The 23,315-nt window shown below is 40.0% G+C and overlaps 1 protein-coding gene across 1 annotated transcript in view; it reads left to right on the top strand.

Annotated features, from left to right (window-relative positions):
• Nucleotides 1-14,002: 14,002 nt before the first annotated feature.
• The window catches only part of FHIP2A (FHF complex subunit HOOK interacting protein 2A), a 36,008-nt gene continuing 26,695 nt past the window's right edge, over nt 14,003-23,315 (top strand). The window contains exons 1-2 of the mRNA XM_067709324.1: nt 14,003-14,349; nt 21,633-21,711. Of these exons, the coding sequence (XP_067565425.1) occupies nt 14,305-14,349; nt 21,633-21,711 (124 nt within the window). The 5' untranslated portion in view covers nt 14,003-14,304. The remainder of the gene's footprint in view (nt 14,350-21,632; nt 21,712-23,315) is intronic.

Here is a 23,315-nt window from a genome sequence, read left to right as displayed (position 1 = left end):
GCCCCATGTAACACATTTCTTACATTAAATTCTCTCTGCTGAAATGACTGGTGTGGTCTCTGTCTTCCTGACGGTACCCTAACAGGTACAGTACTCAGTGCCAGAGTGGTTCTGGGAAACAGACCCTCAAAGATGGGATTTGGGATTGTCTGGTTATGTCCTTAACTTTGAAAGCAGTGCCGAGATCTTTTGCTAATAGAAAATAGGAATCTAGTTGTCTGTGGTCATGCAGGTCATCATGATTAACTAAAATATCATCTGTAGTTGACTGTGAAGAAGTGTGTACTGAAACAAGTAGCCTGGAGGACCAAGTGGTTGATGCACTGGGTTGCTATGATAATACTGAAAAGTATGAGAACTAGGGGGTCATTGGCTGCTTCTGACTGCACTGGAGAGCTTACAGAAAGAAAACAACAAGATCAAGGTTTTAAAATGTGATTTTAAACTTTGAGACATTTCAAGTCACAAAGAACTAGAGAGAGTCTATGGTGACCCTAAGATAGTTTGCAATTTCTTATAGCTGCAGGGTCAAACTCACTGAAAATCATACCCCAAATTTAGCTGCTTGGGTTGCAAAAACAAAAAAAAAAAACAACTTGAGTTGAATTCATAGACTTGGCCATGTCTCTTACATTAAAGTTATGGCATTGAGAGGAAGTGGACCTGAGACTTGGAATAGGGACCTCTGGTGGAATTGAACAAAGATGAGAACTTAACTCCAAGTCTCTGTGAGCCTCTCCTGCCAACACAGACAGCCTGTCCTCCTGTGTCCAAGGAGACTAGATTAAAGATCCTGTGTAAGATCACCTAGGGAAGTTGCCTTGCATATCCTTCTCGAGACCCACCCTGACCACCCCTAATGACTCTAGACTCAGATCTCAGCATACTCCTGAGAGAACAGTGTTTTCCTGAAGACTCAGTTACACCACCAGTTTGAATACAACATCCTGTCAAAAGAAAACTCAAAGACAAAAGCACTCAGAAAAGAAAAATAGCTTGCAAAGGAGATTTTTAGAAATAACATTACCAAAAAAATACAATACGTTTTTTTAATCCCACAAAGTTACCAATGTTACTGAGTTTATATTTCATTTGTACATGATGGAAAATAGCAATTTTCTCATATTATTATCATATCCACAAAGACCATGACATTTTTTTCAGGCATCAGCACTACAAAACTCAAGGATGAAGTTGGTTGTTTTTGTTAGGGAGTGAGAAATTTCCAGGAAAAAAAAAACCACTTAAGGTTTCATTTATTTGGGGGACCAGAATTATATGGGGAGATTTTTTGTTTGTTTGTTTTTTAAAGCATAGTTATACATAGAGTTTGACATGGCTTTGCTTCAATATCCTGAGCGTCTGTACTGTGATTCACATATAGCAGCCTGCCAAATGCTCCATACAGCGTCCCTATCTGCCGCTGACATTTCAGGCACCATTGGATCTGCTGGGTCATATGGCCAAGTGACAGAGCAGCTTATGCTGCAGCCCAGTCCTGTTTTGGGTCCCACTCAAAACTGGAAGCTTTGGGGGTCACTTCTTATATGGGTCAGAGCAGCATGCAAGAATGGGGTATATATTGCCTCCAAATTCCAAAGAGGCTTACTAGGTATTGTACCTCTCTCTTAGTGGTAGTGGGGGCCAGATGGAGCAAATTATCCTTCACACGGGAGACATATCTTGACATGCCCCAGACCACTGAACTCCCTAGAAGTGTCACCAAAATGGCAACAAGCCTCTAAACTTTTGTGGGATTTATTTTGTACCTTCTGGCACATGTGTAGCAGGAAGAGTTATTACTTCCTGCTCAGCAATCAGCATAATGTCATCAATGTATCAGACTAGCATGATGTCATGTGGAAGGAAGGGTGATCAGTCTCTGAACACTGGATTATGGAATAGGGGTGGAGAGTTGATATGTCTCTGAGCTAGGACATTGAGGTGTATTGTTGGCCCTGCCTGCTGAAAGAAGACTCCATGTGATGATATTTAATGATGCAAAAGGTCAGCAAACCATGGCCTGAAGGCCAATCTGGCCTCCCAGCTGTTTTACATAAAGTTTTACTGGATCACAACCACGCCCGTTAATTTATATATTGTCTACCGATGCTTTTGCACTACAATGTCAGAGTTGAGTAGTTGTGACAGGGACCTACGGCCCATAAATCCTAAAATATTTTCCATCCGGTCACTGACAAAAAAGTTTGCTGATCCCTGGTCTTTACTAACAGGTATAGAGGGGAAAAAAAATCTCAAAATAGCTGCAAGCCAGTTGCAAGAGGATGTGTTGATTTGCTCCAGCAATGAAAGCACATCTGGAACAACAGCTGCAGTAGGAGTCACCACCTGATTAAGTTTACAATAAACCAGTGTGGTTATGCAAGACACATCTGTCTTCTGCAAGGCTACATAGGCAAGTTGAATAGAGATGTGGTAGGAATCACCATCCCTGCATCTTTTCAATCCTTGATGGTGGTACTTATCTCTGCAATCCATCCATAAATATGATATTGTCTTACTATTTTCATAAACAGAGGCAATTCTAGTGGCTCCCACTTAGCCTTTCCTGACATAACAGTACTCACTCCATGAGTCAGGGAATCAATGTGGAGATTCTGCCAGTTGCTGAATATGTCTATTCCACTTATGTATTACAGAACTGGGCAAATAACCGCAAGGTAGATTCAGATACCCACTGGGACCACTATATAAGAACCTGTGACAAAACTCCATTGACCACCCGACTTTAATTTCCTAAGGCCCTACCCTCACTGTTGGACTACAGCAACATTTGAGGTCTCTAAAAATTAGTGTCAGAGCTAGTATTTAGTAATTCCTAAAATAATCTGACTCTTTCTCTTTCCTCAATACACAGTCACATTGGTAAATGATTACATGTCCTTGGGAGATGGCTAGAAAGAAGATGAACACTGTAAATATTTGGCAGTATGGCATGGTCCTTTCTCAAGGGGACCTGGCTTTCTCTCCATTCAAGGAACTCCAGGTTTGTGACATGACTCAATCCTGGGAAATGACAGAGTACTTGAGGCTCTCTGTTTTGGTGATACAAGCCAGACTTCTGTTCATTAGAACTAGAGTAAGAGATGAAGTAAGACTTTAATAAGGATGCCCATCTATTTCAATTCTAGGGATACCATGATCAATTAGCCAATGCCAAAGACCTCTGCAGGTTAGAGGTCTAATTATCGCTTTGACTCTGTTGTCCATTACAGTCAGTATGTCTACCTTGACTTTGGTAATTAAGTGCTGCCACTTGGCCCCTGCTATCCCACGATCCTATCATCCCCATTTAATTTAGGGGTCCCAGTTCAATGGTAGTAGTTCCCAACTTCAATTACTTACCTAAAGAAGAGCCAGCACAGAACTCTTCAAGGATTCTGGGGATCCCCTCATGAATCTATTTCTCACTACTTTGATGAAAAGCATATCCTGAGAACCCTCTAGGGGGACGTGGTGGGAGGGTGGATGAGCAGGTCTTACATGATAAATCCACTAATATTCCAGTTTCCTTAAACTTTACAATTTCCTAAACACCTTTCTCTACAACATACGAAAGAAGTTCTGGCACTTCTACTTCATTTAATGGAAGCCACTTTTGGGTCCAGAATTTGGGTCAACCAAACAAGAAAACTATCAGATCTATTTCCATGTTCGTTGGCTAACATGCTGAATCTAGACTCTCTGATTACTGAGCCATCATTGGCCTGATCGAACTTTATATTCCTTCCATCCTTAAGATTTATTCCCACACCTATTCTCTAGGTTTCTATCTATATAAATTGGGAAAATCATGATACATTACCCTCAAAAACATGATAAGACTGATAGATGACTTCTTTAAAAAAGTAATGGAGGCCAGAAAAATGGAATGATACATTTAGGGTGCTGAAAGAAAAATAAGTTCCAACCAACAGTAAGAATATACTGGGCTTCCCTGGTGGAGCAGTGGTTAGGAATCCGCCTGCCAATGCAGGGGACGTGGGTTTGAGCCCTGGTCCAGGAAGATCCCACGTGCCGTGGAACACCTAAGCCTGTGCGTCACAACTACTGAGCCTGTGCTCTAGAGCCCGCGAGCCACAACTACTGAGTCCATGTGCCACAACTACTGAAGCCCACGTGCCTAGAGCCCGTGCTCCGCAACAACAGAAGCCACTGCAATGAGAAGCCCGTGCACCGCAACAAAGAGTAGCCCCCGCTTGCTGCAACTAGAGAAAGCCTGTACGCAGCAACGAAGACCCAATGCAGCCAAAAATAAATAATTAAAAAAAAAAAGAATATCCTTCAACATTGAGAGTGAAATAAGTGAATAAACAGATAAAGATGAAATAAAGATATTTTTAGGCAACGCCCCACTGCAAAACTAAAAGAAAAAAAACAAAAACGAAAACCAATCATGAGAGTTCTTCAGGGCAGAAAGAAAGTAACCCTAGAGGGAAACCAGAGGGAATTGAAAGGAGAAATAAAGAACAGAACAAGAAAATATATAGTAAATACAAGTGGATATATACTGTTCAAATAATAATAGTAATGTTTTATGGAATAAAACAACCCTAAAGGGTAAAAGTTAATAAATAGAAATAAAGTATTTTAAGGTTCCAGCATTATTATGGAAGTTATGAAAGTAATAATTTGTTTTAAAATAGAATATGTCAAGGATATATGTTATAATTTCTAATCTATCAACATTAAAAGAAATATAATGTCTAATTAACAAATTTTGTTAAATTGTTATATAAATGTAACAATATTAAAATATTAATATTAATGGAAATAAAAAATCTTGATTAATTCAAGGAAGGTAAGATATGAATGAAAAGGAAACAAAAAACTGGTAAAATAGAAAATAAATAGTGAGAATGGTAGACATAAACCCAAATTATCAGCAACTATATTAAACAGAATAAAATTCCAAGTAAAGGACTGTCTCAGTAGATGAAAGAAAAACCTATGTTGTCAACAGACAGATCTTATTTTTTAAGCACACAGAAAGTCTGCAAGTAAAAAATGGAACTATATACTCAGTATGCAAACATTAACCAGTTATACTTATAATCAATCATAGCAGACTTTAAGGCAAGAAGCATTATTATCATAAAAGGTACTTACATCAGGACAAAGAGGTCAATCCATCAGGAAGTGACTGAAAGTCAAAATTTGAATATACATATAACACAGCTTCAAAATATATAAAGCAAAATTGGCATAACTAAAAGTAGAAGAAGCCACAGTCATAGTGGGAGACTTACATCTCTCAAAAGCTGACAGAACAAAGCAAACAAATAATCACTACGGATATAGAAGATCAGAAACACACTATTAACAAGTTTGGCTTTTACAACACTGCACCCGACAGTGACAGAATACATGTTACATGATTCCACTTTATATACAGTTCCGAATGAGGCAAAACTAGTCCACGGTGTTAGAAGTCATAACAGTGGTGGCTCATGGCAAGGGTTAATGACTGGATGGGCATTCAGAGCCTTCGGAAGTAGTGGTAATGCTCACTTTCTTGATCTGCGTACGGATTGCCCAGGTGGTTCACTATGTGAAAATTCATTAAGGTGTACACATAGGACTTTTCTGTATGTGTAATACTTTCATTAACATTTTTCCGTTACGAAAAGGGGCCCTTTGAATTTGACAGCACTGAGAATTACTGCTTTCTGTGATCTGACTCCTGGCCACCTCCCTAATTGCATATTCAACTTTTTCTTTTTTTCTCCTCAAACACCTACCTATTCCAGCCACACCGGCCTTCCTCAGAGACGCCAAACTCTTTCTCATATCAGAAGACATTTGCACACGATGTTTTCTCTGCCAGAACCACTCTTTTATTTGCATAGCTAGTTCCCATGCTTTGTTCATATGACACCTCCACAGAAAAGACTTCCACTTTATTTAAAATAAGACTTCACCAAATCATCTTCTCTCCCCTTATTCTAGTTTATTCTCTTCAAAGCTTTTACCACTACTTGAAATTTTATTATATATTTGTTTGTTATTAGTTTTTCCCATTAGGATATAACCTCTGTGTATGTGTGCATGCATGTGTGTGTGTTGCTCAATAAATATTTGGTTAAAGAATGAATATTGAGTCTTTGGAATTTCCTTATGCTTCTTTTGTGGCTGGGTATGTAATCAAATTTTGTGGATGTTCCAGGTATGCTTGAAAGTATGATTTCTTTCATGGGTATACATTTCTATATAACTTTTAGCTTGAGCTTATTAATCATGTTATTCAAATACCCTATATCTTTGCTTATTTTCAGAGCTTGATCTATCTGCGTATGTGAGAGGTGAATTAAAACCTCTAAGTACAATAGTTTATCTCTTTCTGTAGTGCTGTGAGTTATTGCTTTATATATTTTGTGTCTATACCATATTTTTTGTCAATATCAGGTATATTTATATTATTGGTCTATTATTATTTTACCAATATTGTTATATGTTTTAGCTCTTGTGACATTTTTCAATTCTTTTGTCTGATACAATTGCTACTCTTTTTTTTTCTTTGATTCATATTTCCCTGGTATGTCTTTTCTGTTCCTTATTTCAGCCTTTCTCTTCCCTTTTGTTTTAAATGTGCCTCTCCTAGAAAGTATGGTACTACCGTTGACCCTTTGACAATGTGGCAGTTTAGGGGCGCTAATCCTCTGCGCAGTGGAACATCTGTGTATAACTTTACAGTCATCCCTCTGTATCTGCGTTTCTGTATCTGTGAAGTCAACCAACTGTGGATCACGTAGTACCGTAGTGCATACTTATTGAAAAAAATCTGCGTATAAGTGGATCCTTGAAGTTCAAACCCATGTTGTTCAAGAGTCAATTATAGATATTTTCAAAAATCCAGTGTATGACTTTCTGGCTTTCAATTGGTGGGTTTAGCCCATTTACATTTATTATAATTAATAGACCTATTTTAAGTTTTCTATTTTTCATGCTTCTTTTTTATGTATTTTTTCTTTCCCACGTTTCATTGGATTGAGCAAACTTTTTGTACTGAATTTGAAAGTTACACCTTTTATTTTTCTGCTGTTTACTCTGAATTAAACACTACATTTCCCAACTTTCTTTCCCCAAAACTAGGTGTGGTTATGTAAGTTCTGGCCAATGAAATGTAAGAAGTGTGGAACTTTCAGAAAGAATTTGTTAAAAGGGAGGAGGTAATCACTTTTCTCCTTGCTTCTTCCTGCTACTGCCCTCAAAAGGGTAACTGGAGCTCCAGTATCACTATGAGACCATGAATTGATCTTGAGTATGGCAGCACTGGATGGAGGGTGGAAAGTTAAGAGTCCTGACAGCGTTCCAGGCAAACTTTTACTTGAGAGAACTGTTTTTAAGGAACTATTATTTGAAAAAAAATTTTTTTTTTTTGGTCATATGCAGCTGGACCTAATAGGCACTGATCACCTCTAGGAATTGCTTCCTTTGTTGTAATTCCCTAGCCTATGGGGTAAAGGTATATTTCCCTTAGTCTGGACCCAATTTGTGGCACTTGGTCTTCCCCTCAGGCTTCTTCCACTCTAACTCACTCACACAGTGGGTTTCCTCAAAAGTAGACCCTGAGACAAAGACTTGACTGTAATTTACTTCAGATCACAGGAAGTGAGGAAGTGGGGAGGATAAGAATGAAGAAGGAAAAGCATAAGAGGGCTACTGAGGTCACCACTCTGGTCAGTGGGTACTTGATCCCACCAGGACATCCTGAGAAGTGCGCAGAATACTTCCTAGAATTGCTTCCCAGAATCAGACAGGACACTGGAGTCTTTATCCACCAGTTTCCATCCCCCATTGGCTAAGAGTTGTCCCCACGGGTTCTAACTCCATCACACGTTTGCAAGGAGCAGCCTCTCCTACACAGAGATTTCAGTGGCAGAAGTTCTGAAGAGGGTTGAATGAGACTGAGGTGAGATGCTGTCACCATGAGGTGAGTCTGAGCTTGCACAGAACTGCAATCAGCTGCAGCTGCAATCAGAAGTGGACCAAAGGAACGTGACACTGGACACTAGAGGTATCTGCTATACTTGCTAAGGAGTTTTCACAGTTTTTATATAAGGTTCTGGGATCTATCAGCTTCTCTCTTGTTTCTGTGTTTCTGTGGCAGCTGTAGGGTTGAGTTCAGGAGATGAAGCCTATGTTACTTTTATCTTGAACCAGCCTCCTAATTTCGAAACTCACTTCTTCCTGAACTTCATAATGTATTTTCCTATCCCTTTAACTGTTTTTTTCAGTGAATTCCTCTTCCATCTCCCAATCCTTAAATTCAGTGACTCCTGAAGTTTACATACATTCTGTCTTTTTTTGATCACTATACCATCTCACTGAACTACCTCATTTATTCTAGCATCTCATCTCTAAGAGATGACTCTCAGATCTTTATTTCCAACCCAGATCTCTCTCTTAACTTTCTAATCCAAATTTATCATCCCATAATCAACATCCTCACACAGATGTCATACAAGCAATCAAACCTAACATGTTAAAAGAAACCTATCTTTCTACATTGCCGTAGTCCCCATTTCAATTAATGGCATCTTCACCTAACTTCATCCAAGCTAGAAACTCTAGCAATATCTTTGACTACTTTTTCTTCTTCACTTTTTGTATTTAATCACTTGCACAATATGGTTGATCTTACCTCATCTTTCAAGTCTACCATCTCCTTCCTATTTTCCAGTTATGAACCCTTACAATCTCTTGTCTGCACCAAAAATGGTTTCTTGCCTTTAGTTTCTCCCTTTGCCAAACAAACTTTGGTCATATCAGTTATACTAGCATACAGTTTGTCAAGAGGTTTTTACAAGGTTTGTTATGAAATCCCCTGTCCTTCCTCCAAAACTCCCAACTTCCTGCTTCACAGAGGCAACCTCTTTCAATGCTTTGGGTGGGCTCTTTTGTTAAATACTTCCTTTCCTTAAATAATATGCTTATAGTGTTACTTCTTGATATTTTGGCTTTAAACAATACCTAATGTTTCCTGACTACAGATGAAAAGATTTAGCTTTCTTTCACACTCACACACACACCCCACCCCCACCCATCACACATCCATCCTTTCATCTTCCCTAAGTACAGCAGCAATACCATAATTTTAAATTAGATCAGTATTTACATTACTATGGTTATGTAAGCACTATTTACAGTTGAGCCATGTGTATACTATGATTACACATTTCTACACAATATTTTTCCTGGTGTTAACAATGATCTAGCTTTTTTTTTTTTCCTTTTCTTAGTTTTCTTTGTATTTATCACTAATTCAATATCACTCTGCTCCTATCTGATAAATCTGCTCAAACAAAGATAGGCCATCCACCAGTTCCATCTTCTTGAGGAAATCTCTTCTTTTGTTTTTAAATTGAAGTATAGTTGATTTACAATATTTTATTAGTTTTTCATGTACATCATAGTGATTCAGTATTTTCAGATCATACTCCAATAAAAGTTATTACAAGATAATGGCTATAATTTCCTATGCCATACAATATACCTTTGTTGCTTATTTATCTTAGACATAGTAGTTTGTACTTCTTAATCCCACACTCCTACTTTGCCCCTTCCCCCTTCCCTCTCCCCTTTGGTAACCACTAGTTTGTCTTTTATATCAGTCTTTTATATCAGCAAGTCTGTTTCTGTAGGGACTCTCTTCTGACTTGCTCCAATTTGGACTGGTTGTTTGCTATCCCATAGCTGTCTTCCTGGGATTCTGCTTTACTATCATCCTAGGAATTTCCTTTACCTCCTTCTTATGGTGGATTCTGTTAGCTGATTCCTTTATCTTTTTTCCTTTGGTTTACTTCCTGAGTTTTGATGGAGCACATCTTCTGACAGCTTCCTGAGAAAGACTGCAAGTTAGGAAAAATTTTCAACACCTTGCACATCTGAAATGACTCATTTTATCCTTATACTTGATTGATAGTTTCTTAGTATAGAATTCTAGATTGAAATTATTTTTACCTCAGAATTTTGAAGGCATTGCCCCAAAGCCTTCTGACATCCCATTTTGTTGTTGAAAAGTATGCTGCCATTGTAATTTTTGTTTCTTTGCATAAACTTGTTTTCCTTTTTTCCCTCATTAGAAGTGAGCTCATTTCCCGCATTGTAAGAGCTTTCTTTGAACCCACTGTTCTGAAATTTCACAATAATGCCCTCTAGAGTGAGTCTATTTTCATTCATTGTTCTGGTGTTTAATGAACCCTCTCAATTTGGAAACTCATGTCTTTCAGATCTATAAAATTATATCGAATTATTAATTAATATATTCAATTATTTCCTCCCTCTATTCTCTCCAATTATTCAGATGTTGGATCCATTGGACTGGCCTTCTAATTAAAAAAAAATTTCCCTGCCATTTTCCATTCTTTTTTGCTCTAGTCTAAGCTTGCTAAATTTTTTCAAGCTTATTTTCCACGCTTATTTTTTAAAAAAATGTCTGTTATCATATTCTTGATTTCTAAGAGTTTCTTTTTTGTTTCCAAAATGCTGCTTTTTAAAAATACCATACCAGGGCTTCCCTGGTGGAGCAGTGGTTGAGAGTCCGCCTGCCAATGCAGGGGACACGGGTTCGTGCCCCGGTCTGGGAAGATCCCACATGCAGCGGAGCGGCTGGGCCCGTGAGCCATGGCCACTGAGCCTGCAAGTCCGGAGCCTGTGCTCCGCAACGGGAGAGGCCACAACAGTGAAAGGCCCGCGTACCGCAAAAACAAAAACAAAAACAATAAAAATACCATACCATTCTTATTTTACAGATGCAACATCTTTTTCTATCTCTCTGAGGATATTAAAATAGTTGTTTTTTTTAAGTTTTCTTCCCATCTTTCCCTATCTGTTCAATGTAAGCCACTCTGTTTCTTCCCAGTTTCTTTTTTGTCCTGTTTTTCCTTTGGGTTCTATCTTTAATGTTGTAAGCTTTCCTCAAGTTGTTGATGACCCCGGCGCTGTGTGATCCTATTTAAAAGAGGTGCATGAAGAAACTGAAGCTCTGAGCATGTGGACAGAGCTTGTCAACTGGGGGCTGCACTGAAGACTTGTCTGGGTTCCCTCTGCAGGACCTCTGGGTCTTTTCTCTTGGGCTAAACGGATTCTCCAGAGAGGATCCTTCTACCTGGAAGGATCAGCCTGATGATTACATTTTGAGCCAAGTGCAGGATGAGAGTTGGGGACGTGTGTCTTCAACATTCACAAGGTTTATTTTCACTTTATCTTCTTCTTCTCCTTCTTTTTTTCTTCTCTCAGTATGGAACCTCTCTCTTTCTGGGAAAAAGTCTCTAATGTTATTCCAGGGTGGGAAAGGGGAAGTCAGCCAATCTTGTAGAGTGGGGGGGATGCATCTAATCCAGTTCTAAACAAACTTTCAATCCATCCTGCTATTTTCAGTCCCACTTTTACCTCTACTTCCAGAGGTACTTAATGCTACCAATTCCTGAGCCATTGAGAGGTTCTGTGAATGTATTGACATATCACTTTTGTTCTTGGTTTCCTTAATTGTTACCTTGGGATTCAGCTTTCTTATGTCAGTCATATCAGTTACCTCCTTTACAGTTACTTTCCAATTCTCAAAATTTTATTGCTCTCTCTTAATTTATTTGTACTTTCTTGGTGTGTACTTTGAAAAATCTCTTTACTGTAATTTTTAGTGACATTTGGAAAGGGAATGTTGCTGAATTCTATATAGAGAGGGAATATATATAGAAAATCTCCAGAAGTCTGCCACATCTTGAAAGTGGGTTTCCTCTAACTCTATTTCTTCTTCAACTCCCTCCCGACCGAGTTTCAGTTTTATAGATTTTTCTGTGTCCTTGCTGATTAAACTTTATTCAGAAAAGAACTTAACAAATTCATTCACCCTCAGGTGTAATGAATGATAAGAGTTTAATGTGTTATCTCTCCCCAAAGTATTTTAAGTTAAGCAGGGACTAAATTTCTTATTCGCCTTAAGCCAAAGGATTGAAGAAATAAAGTTCTAATTGAGGAATTTCAGGCACCTATATCTAAGTGTTTTGGAGACCCAGGAAAGCCTTTGTTATGCTTTCTTAAGTCATAAGCTACTTTGTTGAGGTAGGTTCAACTCTGCCCATGCATAAGGCTGGTGATAATGTTAGTGTCATTCTAGGATGAGAATACGTAAGAGTATCCGCTCTATTATAATTCTACTCCAACTTGCATGTCTTGGAACCTATATATCGAATAGATGAATCGTCATCCTAAATATTGATATTAATCTAGAGCAAAACATATATCTTATTGTGCTTATATTAAGTATACAAAAGACAGGCATTGTCAAATACAAACAACTCTAAGTAAGCCTGCTTTAAACAAACCTCCTCATACAATTAGTGGTTGTAAGGTATTATGAAAATACAAAACACCATGTAAATGTATGTCAATTAGGTCAGGAAAATAATTAGTTAATAATATGACTAACCATCTTAAACTGCTGAATAATAATAATGATAATAAACAGTATGTACTCTTGGTTGAAGCAGACACAACTACCTACACTTTGATAAGGAGCACATTTCGATCTTTAGCAAACGACAGAATTTGCCTCCAGCATTCTGGGGGCTACTATACAGGGAATTAAGGTCAAATTTACCTGCTATCCAAGGACAGAGGTAGCAAAAACAGGAGAGAAAAGAACACAAGACTAGTTAAAGTCTCCTCCTTAAATCTTGATTTCTGGCCCTATTATTTTGTTAAATACTACTATTACTAATAACAACAATAATAATAATTGTCCATGCATCGCTTACTATGGACTGGGCATGTTAAAGTATTTTACGTATATTAAGGAATTTACATACAACTTCATGAGGTAGGTGCTACTCCCATTTTACAGATGAGGAAACTAAAAGCACAAAGAGGTTAAACAACTTGCCACAGTGAGTGGCAGAACTGGGATTTAAATCTAGGCTACCCAGCTCCAGAGACTGGCCCTAAATACCACTCTGCACTGATGCTACTTTTTCTGCCTTTTTCCTCTGTTCAACTAATTCAGTTACAAATACATATTTTCATCACCAGTTATGTAACACTTACTTCACCCTCATCTTATCAAGAATTTAGTGGTTCTTTTGATAAAATGCCAATACAAGCAAAAACAAAGTTCTCCAGGATATGAACATTTTCATAATTTGTATCAACCCAACCTAAACTTTACCAGCCCGAATCTTGTTTCTTCAAGGCTTGACAAATATACTGTTGCACCGTATTTTAAGAAGCCTCCATCCGAGCGCTTACATTGTAGCTCCACTTATCTGTCCTGTGCATTTCCTAGAAACCCTTCTGATTCTTTTCCCTCACTGATGTTTCCCAGTATCAACTGATAAGCTGAATAGAAAATGCTATACTGAATGCATTTTCTAACTATCAAACATGTTACAAATTAATAACTGAATCATCTTACCACTTGTCCATCTGGGGCTTCCTGTTTTAATGTTGAATAAATAAATAACTAAATAAAATAATAACAACGACAACAACAATAAAAATAATAATAAAGATTTACAGTTAGCAAAGCCATTTCATCTGCATTAGTGGATTTGTTCTAATTCTTAGCATTTAAACCCACGGTTCCTGTTTGCCTTGGGAATACTGTGCTTTTTCTTACCGGTCTTGCAAATCTGCCCTTAAAAGAAGAACCTCTGAATTTTATATACATACATGTCTACGGTTTCATACAAAATCGGCATGTTAACTTCCATCGGAGAAACAAAGTGAACGAGAACGGCCGAATTTTTAAGACGTAAGAATGACCGCGTCGCCGTAAGAGGGAGGCGGCTGCGCCCAGGCCCGACTCCCGCCCCAGGCAGGCCGCGGCCTCTCTGTGCCTCTCCCGCCCCCGCGGCGTGTGGCCCCCGTGGCGCAGGGCCGGCCTGGCCTGGCTGGGCGCCCCACCCCCGGGCCGCGGCGGCGCCCCCTGGAGGCCGCGGCGGGCAGAGCGGGCGGAAGGAACCCGAGCCGATCTGCCACCGTGTCCGAGCGGGAGCCGCCGCCGCAGCCGCCGCCGCAGCCGCCGCCGGAGTGTCGCGGGCCCGGAGTCCACCTGGAACGCCCTTCTCACCGCCCGCCACGTCGCAGCGCCCGCCGGAGCCGCCTCGCCGCCCGCGCACACCCGAAGCGGCCGGGCCGGGCCCGCCTCGGCCCTCTGCTCGTCCTCCCCGCCCCGCACCGGCCTTCACTCTGGAGCGGCCCCGGCAGCCGCAGCAGGGGCGGCGGCGGCGGATCGAGGAGCTCTCCAGGTCGTCCCGGGAGAGGCTGCTGCAGTCCCGGGACAGGATGTTCTCCAAGTTCACCTCCATCCTGCAGCACGCCGTGGAGGCGGTAAGGCCTCGGGCTGCGGGCGCACGACAGGCCGGGGATGGCGGCCGGCCTACGCTCCCCCGCCGGCCCCAGGAGAGCCCGGCGGCCTCGGCCCGGCCCTCGGCGTCCCCGGCCCCGCGGAGGGGCGAGGCCCGGGGCGGGCGCCGCGGGGTCGTGCGGCGCCGGGGCCTCGGGCCTGGCTCCGAGCGGACCCTCTGCCCTCCTTCCTGCTCCGGGCCGGCGTGGAGCCCTTTCCTTCGCTCACGAGTGTGGGCGGGGGTCCCCGGCAGGACCAGCCCCCCGGCCCGGGTCGGGGGTCGCCCGATTCCTCCGGTGGGGACAGGGGAGTCGGGGAGCACCTGACAGGGCCACAGGGCTCTCCCCCGGACTCCCTGGCCGTTAACCTCAAGTGGTCAGCGTTGACCAAGACAAAAGAAACGGCCTAACACTGCTTGGGTTTGTTTTGTTTTGGGGGGTGGGGAGGCAGGAAGGAGTGCTCTTGCCGGGGGCGCGGCTCTGGCGAGGAAGCAGCCCACCCGACCCAGTTTCGTAGTCTGGCCAGCTCTTGCTTTCACAGGCCTTGCGGCCAAACTCAGCTGGACCTTACTGATTGATGTGAAATAGGCGTTTGGAGGGTCTCGTCGAGGGCGCTTTAGACAGCTTCCAAGCCCTCACACAGCACCGGGACCATCTGTTTCCTTTCACCTCTTCCTTTCCTGGACGCTCGTCGTTTTTCCTGCAATTGTACCCTCCTTTGAGGATTTTAGACACAAGTATAGGGAGACATTACTCAAATATCCTAACACTAATAAAAGAGAAGTAACTAACAGGAGAATGTCTTCCTGCTGTTTCAGTGAAAGGGGTCGAGTTGCTTTACTCTGGTTGTTTTGCTTTACGCTGGCAGAATTGCCCAAATTGAAAAATGCACCCTGTGAAGTTCATAACAAGTGCAGTTTTGCTAGTGTTACTTTGCTAGTTTGAAAAATGTCATTCTCTTTCTATGTTCAGTTTGAGTGATACAGCACATTCAAATCTACACAACTTTAAGGAAAAAACAAAACAAAACCCAATTACAATAGAACAGTTTTTATGGCCAGATAGAAATAAAATGGATTTTTAAAACTCAGTAATGGAAACAAAACTTCGATACAATTTTTATTTTAAGTGCTGTGTGGGAAATGTTTAAGAGTCATTTTAGCTCTACTACAAGTTCTTGAGAAAATGAGTGTATCAAATCAAGCAAGACAGGGTTTTTCATAGATGAAGAGCAGTATTACTCATGAGGGAGATGACAGTTTTAGACTTTAAGGCAACTTTTAATTTTCCTTTCTTGGCTTCTACACAATCAATCTACGGCACCTTATTGTAAGAATTTAACTGAAATTTATAAAAAACAGCGATATTTACATTTTATATTATTCCTTAACTTAAAGTACCAAGAATCATTTAATTTTTAACACTCACTACAGCTAAATACTGAGATAATTGGAAATAAAAGTTTATTACATTATTTATATTCTTTACTAATTCAGGCTGATATTTACAGAAATAAGTAGTGAGAGAAAGAAAGATGGCTTTCATGCTCTCCCGGTAAAGACTCATTTTTGTCCAGAGGCCTGTGTTCTCTGTCTGCGTTATCTTTTTATAACTGTGTGTTAGCATCTACCAGATTATCCATGTAAATTGTCTGACTCTGTAATATCCAGGTTCTCTACTTTGCTGAGGTTAGTGAGCAAAAGTTAAGAATGGATTATATTCACCTGGTCTTAGGAGTTAATGCACTGCATTTAGAAAAGTAATGTTTTTATTTGCTTAGCATTAATGTTTTCAGCTGTGATACTTCCCAGTTTACCTTGATAAGAGGTTAAATCTTATGAAAAAATTTTGGCATACTTTTTTTTCCGCCTTTTAACATTCTCTTGGGAATGAACTCATATGTAATGCTGAATAAGCCACCTTTGTGGTATCTGAAGAATATTTTTTTTTCCTAGCCCAAGATTGGTTTACATTTATTCAGTTCTCCTTCTTTATTTGCTTGACATTTTTTTCTGTGTACTAATCTTACCATTCCTCAGTTTATTTCATTGGCTTTTCTCTGTACTCCTTTTAGTTCGTATGCCCAATTAGCATTTTCTGATACAGTATTGCAATTATCATAATTATCAGGATTCTACAGAGATGGGAGATAATCCTATATGCAGATGCTGACATGACCTTTTTTCAATTGTGTCATTATGTGAATCTCTAATGTTTTCTCAACCGTTTTGGTATTATTACTTCCTAGGTTTCTTTCTTTCTTTTTTTAAAATTAATTAATTTATTTTTGGTTGCCTCGGGTCTTCGATGCTGCGTGCGGGCTTTCTCTAGTTGCAGGAGCAGGAGCTACTCTTTGTTGTGGTGCGCGGGCTTCTCATTGCCGTGGCTTCTCTTGCTGTGGAGCACGGGCTCTAGGCACAGGGGCTTCAGTAGTTGTGGCTCGTGGGCTCTAGAGCGCGCAGGCTCAGTAATTGTGGCACACGGGCTTAGTTGCTCTGCAGCATGTGGGATCATCCTGGACCAGGGATCGAACCCGTGTCCCCTGCATTGGCAGGTGGATTCTTACCCACTGTGTCACCAGGGAAGTCCCTCCCTAGGTTTCTTGATTCAATTGGATCAGCCTTCAAATGGTTTTTTAGGGTCAACCAGGTACATATTCATTTAAATGGGGTTTAAGTGTAGAGTTTTCCTTATTGTTTAATTAATGGTTTCTTCACATTTCCTGTTAACTACTTAACAAGGATGAAATACAACTAAGATGTTTTCAAAGATCAGTATTTGAAGATGTGTTATTAAGCTGATAGACTGCATTTTGAATTTAGGAGAGAAATTCACACCTTGATCAAAAACAAAAACTGTAATGTAACTCTTGCCTCCTGTTTCAGAAATGACAGTTTTCCCTCAGCATACAAATGATTGGCCAGTAAGAGTTATGAAATGAATCTGTTCTTTTAGCCAGTTGCCACATGTCACACGTCTGAAATCAGGCCTCCCATGTAGTTCTGAGGTGGATTATTTTAGTACAACTTCTCCAAAGGATAAATAAAACACCTTCCATACAATTCAACATTTGTTAAGGGCCTTTGTCTATGTGAGGTTATCTGCCAGGGACTAATACCTTTTAAATTCCAGTCAGTTCCATCCTTGAGGGCAGATTTATTCCAAGAGGATAAAGGGCAGTGTCAGGAAAGAAAGTTTCATCTACCTTAACTAATTAATTCAATGGAAGTCATCTTTCAGAATTTGAATGCAATATTTTTCTTTTTAAATTATAGTTTGAGTTAATGATGATTGTTGGGACCAGCAATTCCTTAAAAATCTACTCTGCACTAGGAATTAAAACATAAGATGAGGGCTTCCCTGGTGGCACAGTGGTTGAGAGTCCGCCTGCCGATGCAGGGGACACGGGTTCATGCCCCAGTCTGGGAAGATCCCACATGCCGCGGAGCGGCTGGGCCCGTGAGCCGTGGCCGCTGAGCCTGCGCGTCCAGAGCCTGTGCTCCGCAATGGGAGAGGCCACAACAGTGAGAGGCCCGCGTACCGCAAAAAAAAAAAAGCAAAAAAACAAAACATCAGATGGAACATATGTAGTGTTTTCTTAAGTGTATTCTTTTCCAACAAGTGATCTTTAACTTTAGTCCTTTAGTCATTCAGTAAATATTTTATGAGCCCACCAAGAAAGCATGGCACAGTGTGAGTTCACAGTGAGAATACATTGGGAGACAAAACAAAACACTGGTTAAAGTACAAGCAGTGCACAAGAGTGTGGCCTAGCCCCTAGAGCCAGTCAGAGCAGGGTTCCAGGCTTGCCTGTGTCCCTTGCTTTTTCACTAGACAAGTTACTTAGTCTTTCTACATTTCAATTTCTCACTGTAAAATGGAAATAATTGTATCTATCTGATAGAATTGTTGTGAAAATTAGAATGAGATTGTATATATGAAGTGCTTAATGCAGTTCCTGGCACATAGTAAGTGCTTAATAAATGTGAATCATTATTATTATTATTATCTGGATGATTGTTCAGCCAGTGAGTTCTATAGGAGGAGGGGAGTAAGCACTTAGGGTTGGAGTAGTTGCAGAAGGCTCCCTGGAGGAAGTGAGACTTGAGCTGGACTTTGGAGAGGAAGAGAAGATAGGATGGGCGTCTGGAAAGTGCTACAGAGAAGAAGCATTTTAAAAGATCTGGGCATGGAATGTTCGTGATACATGTGAGACTGCAGATGTGGCTTTGAGAACACTAGTTCTCATCTGAGTTATCAATGTAGGTAGGTCCTTTTGTGTGGTAGGCATTTTGGAGAAAGAGAGTCCAGGTTTCTAATTACAAGTAGTGTTTCTTTGGGCAGGTCAGTTAATGACTCAGGGTGTTAGAGTTTATTGTGAGAATTTAAGAGCACATGGTAAGTGTAAACTTTGTAGCACTGTGCCTGGCACATAACTACTCATTAAATGGTAGCAACTGCTGTTTGTTCACTCAATAAATGGTACTGAATGCTTACTATTTGCCATCATTGACTTGGAAACTGGGGATTCAGTGATGAGCAAGATGATATAATCTTTGTAAACTCATTGAGTTTACAATCTAGTGGAGAAGATGGGTAACTCGACAATTACAAACATGGGATAAGGGCTGGGAGAGAGTGAGCAGTCAGTCAGGGAGTGGGTGCCACAAAGTGTTTGGAAAGGACTATAACCTCGGCAGGAAGTCTGGCAAGACTTCTCAGAGAAAGTAATATCCAAGTTAGATATTCAGGTCAGTTTTTGGTTGAGATAGTGATCGATCTCATGAATTTTCAAAAATTTAATCTCTGTATTGTAAGAAGTTAACTCAAATTAGAATCCCCTCATGCTGATTCACACATCTTTTTTTTTTTAACCCAGAGCGTAAATGTTTTTATGTAATGATAAAGCATATATTTTGCATGTTATAATTTGAAATGAAAGAGGCAAGTTTACTAGGAAGTTTTACTTAAATAAGAAAATTTATTCATGTTTGAACAAGATTGTTACTAAATTATTAGCAACTTAGAACTGTTTCACTGTCTCCGTAAATAGGTTTCTTATTTAAAGCAAATTTCTGCAAGAGATTCACAAGTAAGCAACACCATCCTGCTTTGAATTTGACTGTAACAGCAAAGGCCCCGACACAAATCATTTAAGACCTCTGATTTAGTAACTTTCCTTGTAAATAGAGTTAAATCCCGTGGGTGAAATAATGTGGAACAAGGATGCTTTAATTCCATATATGCCCTGGAAATTCCCTTGGAAAAATTTAACAAGTCATAATATTTACACATAAGAAAGTAGGTACATTTTTTGAAACACCAAATTTCATTTGGGTTTGTCCCAATTGTTAATACATAATTAATTAATAATAATTGTCAACACTACATAAAGTTGGTGTGTAAAAAACCAGGCCCAAAAAACAAGAGAAATTTTATGTGTTTTGAGGAAGATTCTAAAAATAAGTAGCTGATTAAAACAGACTTTTTAATCTAAAAATTTCAGGAAGATTATTTTCCCAAGTTAATTCTTTCTTTCCTATTTTTCTTTTTAATTGTTTTCTCAATCTCCTACAAGTTATTTCTTTCCCCATGTTCTTGAAGTGTATAATCCCAAAGGTTTTAACTCCTTTGTTAAAGATCTTAAAGTCTTTTAAAATTTTTCATAGCATTCTATTTGGAAATGAGATGAATATTTATATTTTCTTAATTCAGTACTCTTCAGAGTGGTATGAATATGCACATATGAAAAAGCTAGCATTACGATGTTGATGGTTGCTGAAAATTTTTCAGGTCCATTTTCTTCCTAAGTACAGTTCATCTTCTGGATTGAAACACTTAAGACGTCATGACCAATGTTTATAATTTGGTCAAGAGTTTGGAAATTGTTTTGACAGGGTTTCGAACTTTGAGGTCCCTGCAGGAGACTCCAAGAAATCAAAATGGAACAAGTAGAGTATAGGATTGACATGGCCTCTTAGGTCATCTGTTTAGATGAATATATGAAAATGGACGATTACGCTGCCATGGTTTAGGTTCCCGAAATAGAAACCTATTTGTTCTTTTTTTTTTAAATAAATTTATTTATTTTATTTATTTTATTTTTGGCTGTGTTGGGTCTTCTTTGCTGCACGTGGGCTTTCTCTTATTGTGGCAAGCAGGGGCTAATCTTCGTTGCATTGCGCAGGCTTCTCGTTGTGGTGGCTTCTCTTGTTGCGGAGCATAGGCTCTAGACGCATGGGCTTCAGTAGTTGTGGCTCGCAGGCTCTAGAGTGCAGGCTCAGTAGTTGTGGCGCACGGGCTTAATTGCTCTGCGGCATGTGGGATCTTCCCTGACCAGGGCTCAAACCCGTGTCCCCTGCTTTGGCAGGCAGATTCTTAACCACTGCGCCACCAGGGAAGCCTGAAACCTATTTGTTCTTAAGAAAACTGGGTCAACTCTGCACTTTCTGACCAGAATTTATTGATGATACTAGGACTGAGAGAGAGTTCTCTCTCTCTTTCTTTCACTCTTTTTAAGGACAAGAAAATGTTTTAGAAGGTACATCAATCTTTTTCTATCCATTTATCACCCATTTGAAATACTTGTAAATTTGCTATGAGATGGCTGAAGGGATATAATTTTGGTCTTAAAACTTCTGAAGTAAATTTCAAAATTAAAATGTAAAACATTTTTGACTTTGTGGAATTTAAATTGGTAGTGTCTTGTTCATGTAGTTATTTTGCTAAAAATATGCACTGCCTAATCTAGGCTTAAAAAGAAAAGATTCACTTCTGTATGTCATTGAAAATACAGAACAGTTTTAATCTGATTACAGGGTTGACTTTGGTGATGTGTAACTAATTACATAGCAACCTTTTTACTGGCTTGCATTTCAAAGTCCTAGGTACAAAGATCCCTGGTTATCGATAATTCCATTTTACAGATACTTTAGTAATAGAATATTGTGTTGTCATGTAACGCTGTTACTTTTGAAGCCATATATATAGTAACTAGTGTCGGGGAGTAGAAAAAATACCCAATACTATAATATAATAATAATGCTGATAAATGTGTTTGTCCTATTTCTTAATAAATCATTTTTACTTTCTTGGATTTGACTCATTTTGTTTCTCTTTGATATTGACATAAAGAATCAAATTAAAGCTCACCCCTTATTCTTATGCTGCTTTTGCATCATTAGTAGACAAATACAGAGTTATACTTAATGGGAAACTTTTAATGCCATTTTCTTAATTGCTGTGGTCTTTTTTGTTTGTTTGTGTAGCTTGCACCTTCTCTTCCTTTACAAGAAGATTTTGTTTATCACTGGAAGGCAATTACCCATTACTACATAGAGACTTCGGGTAAGAAACAATGCTAATATTAATTAAAAAGAAAATTTGTGAAATGCTAAAATACATTTCAAACTAGTTTTCAAAATTATTTTATATTAAACTTACAAACAGTTTATTTTACTTTTAATTACTCTCATAGATTCATTCAAAAGTGTATCTGTTGAACACCTACTACGTGTAAGCATTGTTCTAGGCACTGGGAAATATAACAATCAAACAGACAAAAATCTGTCCTAGCAGAGCTTATGTATTGATTGGGAGGAAGCGGACAATAAATAGACAAGTATACATAGTGTGTCAGATGGTAAGTGCTAAGGAGACGATGAAGCAGGCTAAAAGGGATAGAGGTGGGGGTCAGGGGCAGATGGCTCTTTAAGATTAGAGAAAGCCTTGTTGCCCCAGGTGACTGCTGAGCTGAAGTCTGAAGGAGGAGGAAGCAAGCCTGGGGGCACCTGGGGCAGAAGTTCCAGGAGAGCGCCCAGCGCACAAACCCTGAAGCTGGAGCGTGCAGCACTTGGCTTGTACTAGGAACCACAAGGAAGTGTGGCTAGAGCAAGTGGACGAGGAGGGAAATGGGAGGAGGTGACAAAAGACAGGTGAGGGTGCAGATTCACACAAGGCCTTGTAAGCCATCTTAAGGGCTTTGGCTTTTACTCTAAGACGGGAAGCCGTCAGAGGGTTTTGAGCGGAGGTGTAACATAATCTATCACTTTGGCTTCTGTGAGAAAATTAGATGGGAAGTATGCAGAGGTGAAGCTGGCAGAACAGTTACGGGACTATTGCAGTGGTCTGAGAGATGGCGGTGGCTCAGACTAGGGTGGAGGTGTAAGAAGCGACTGTCCTCTGGGTATACTTTGAAGAAAGCTTTGTTGGTGCATTGAATATTGGGTATGAGAGTAAGAGTCATGGATAACTCCAAATGTTGGGGCTTAGGCAGTTGGAAAACTAGGAGGGCCACTCACTGAGAATGGGGAGACTGCTGGAGGAGCAGGTTTGTGAGGCACTGTGGACATGTTTAGTCTGAGACGCCCATTATATATGCAATTGGATATGTCAAGTAGACAGTAGGAAATAGGAATCTGGAATTTAGGGTAGAGGCCTAAACTAGACATAGGGAATTGAGACTCATCGGCATGTAAGTAGGATTTAAAGCCTTGAGACTGGGTGAGATTATCTAGGGTTAGCTAAGGATAGATGGAAGAGGGAAAGTGTTCAGGAACTAAGGCCCTGCAACTCAATGTTTAGAGATTGGGAAAATGAGAATGATAGCAAAGGAGATTTTGCTTTTGCCAGTTCGGTAGCAGACAGCCAAGAGAGAATGGTGTCCTAGAAGCTGGAGGAGGAGAGAAGGAACCAAGTGTCAAATGATGTCACACTGATGAAGGCTGGGAACCGGTCATTGGATTCAGCCATGAGGAGCTCATTAGTGGTCTTGATAAGAGCTCTTTTAATAGCAAGGAAGAGAGAGGAGACCTGATTGGAAGAAGTTTCAGAGAAAATGGACAGAGGGCATATAGAGACAGTGTGTGAAGACTGCTGTCTTGAGGAGTGTTAGTGGAAAGGGGGGCCGAGAAATGGAGCAGCAGCCACGGGGGAGATGTGGCATTGAGGGG

The sequence above is a fragment of the Pseudorca crassidens genome, chromosome 16 (assembly GCF_039906515.1).
Source record: "Pseudorca crassidens isolate mPseCra1 chromosome 16, mPseCra1.hap1, whole genome shotgun sequence".
NCBI lineage: Eukaryota > Metazoa > Chordata > Mammalia > Artiodactyla > Delphinidae > Pseudorca > Pseudorca crassidens.
This window is presented reverse-complemented; position numbering and strand designations above follow the sequence as displayed.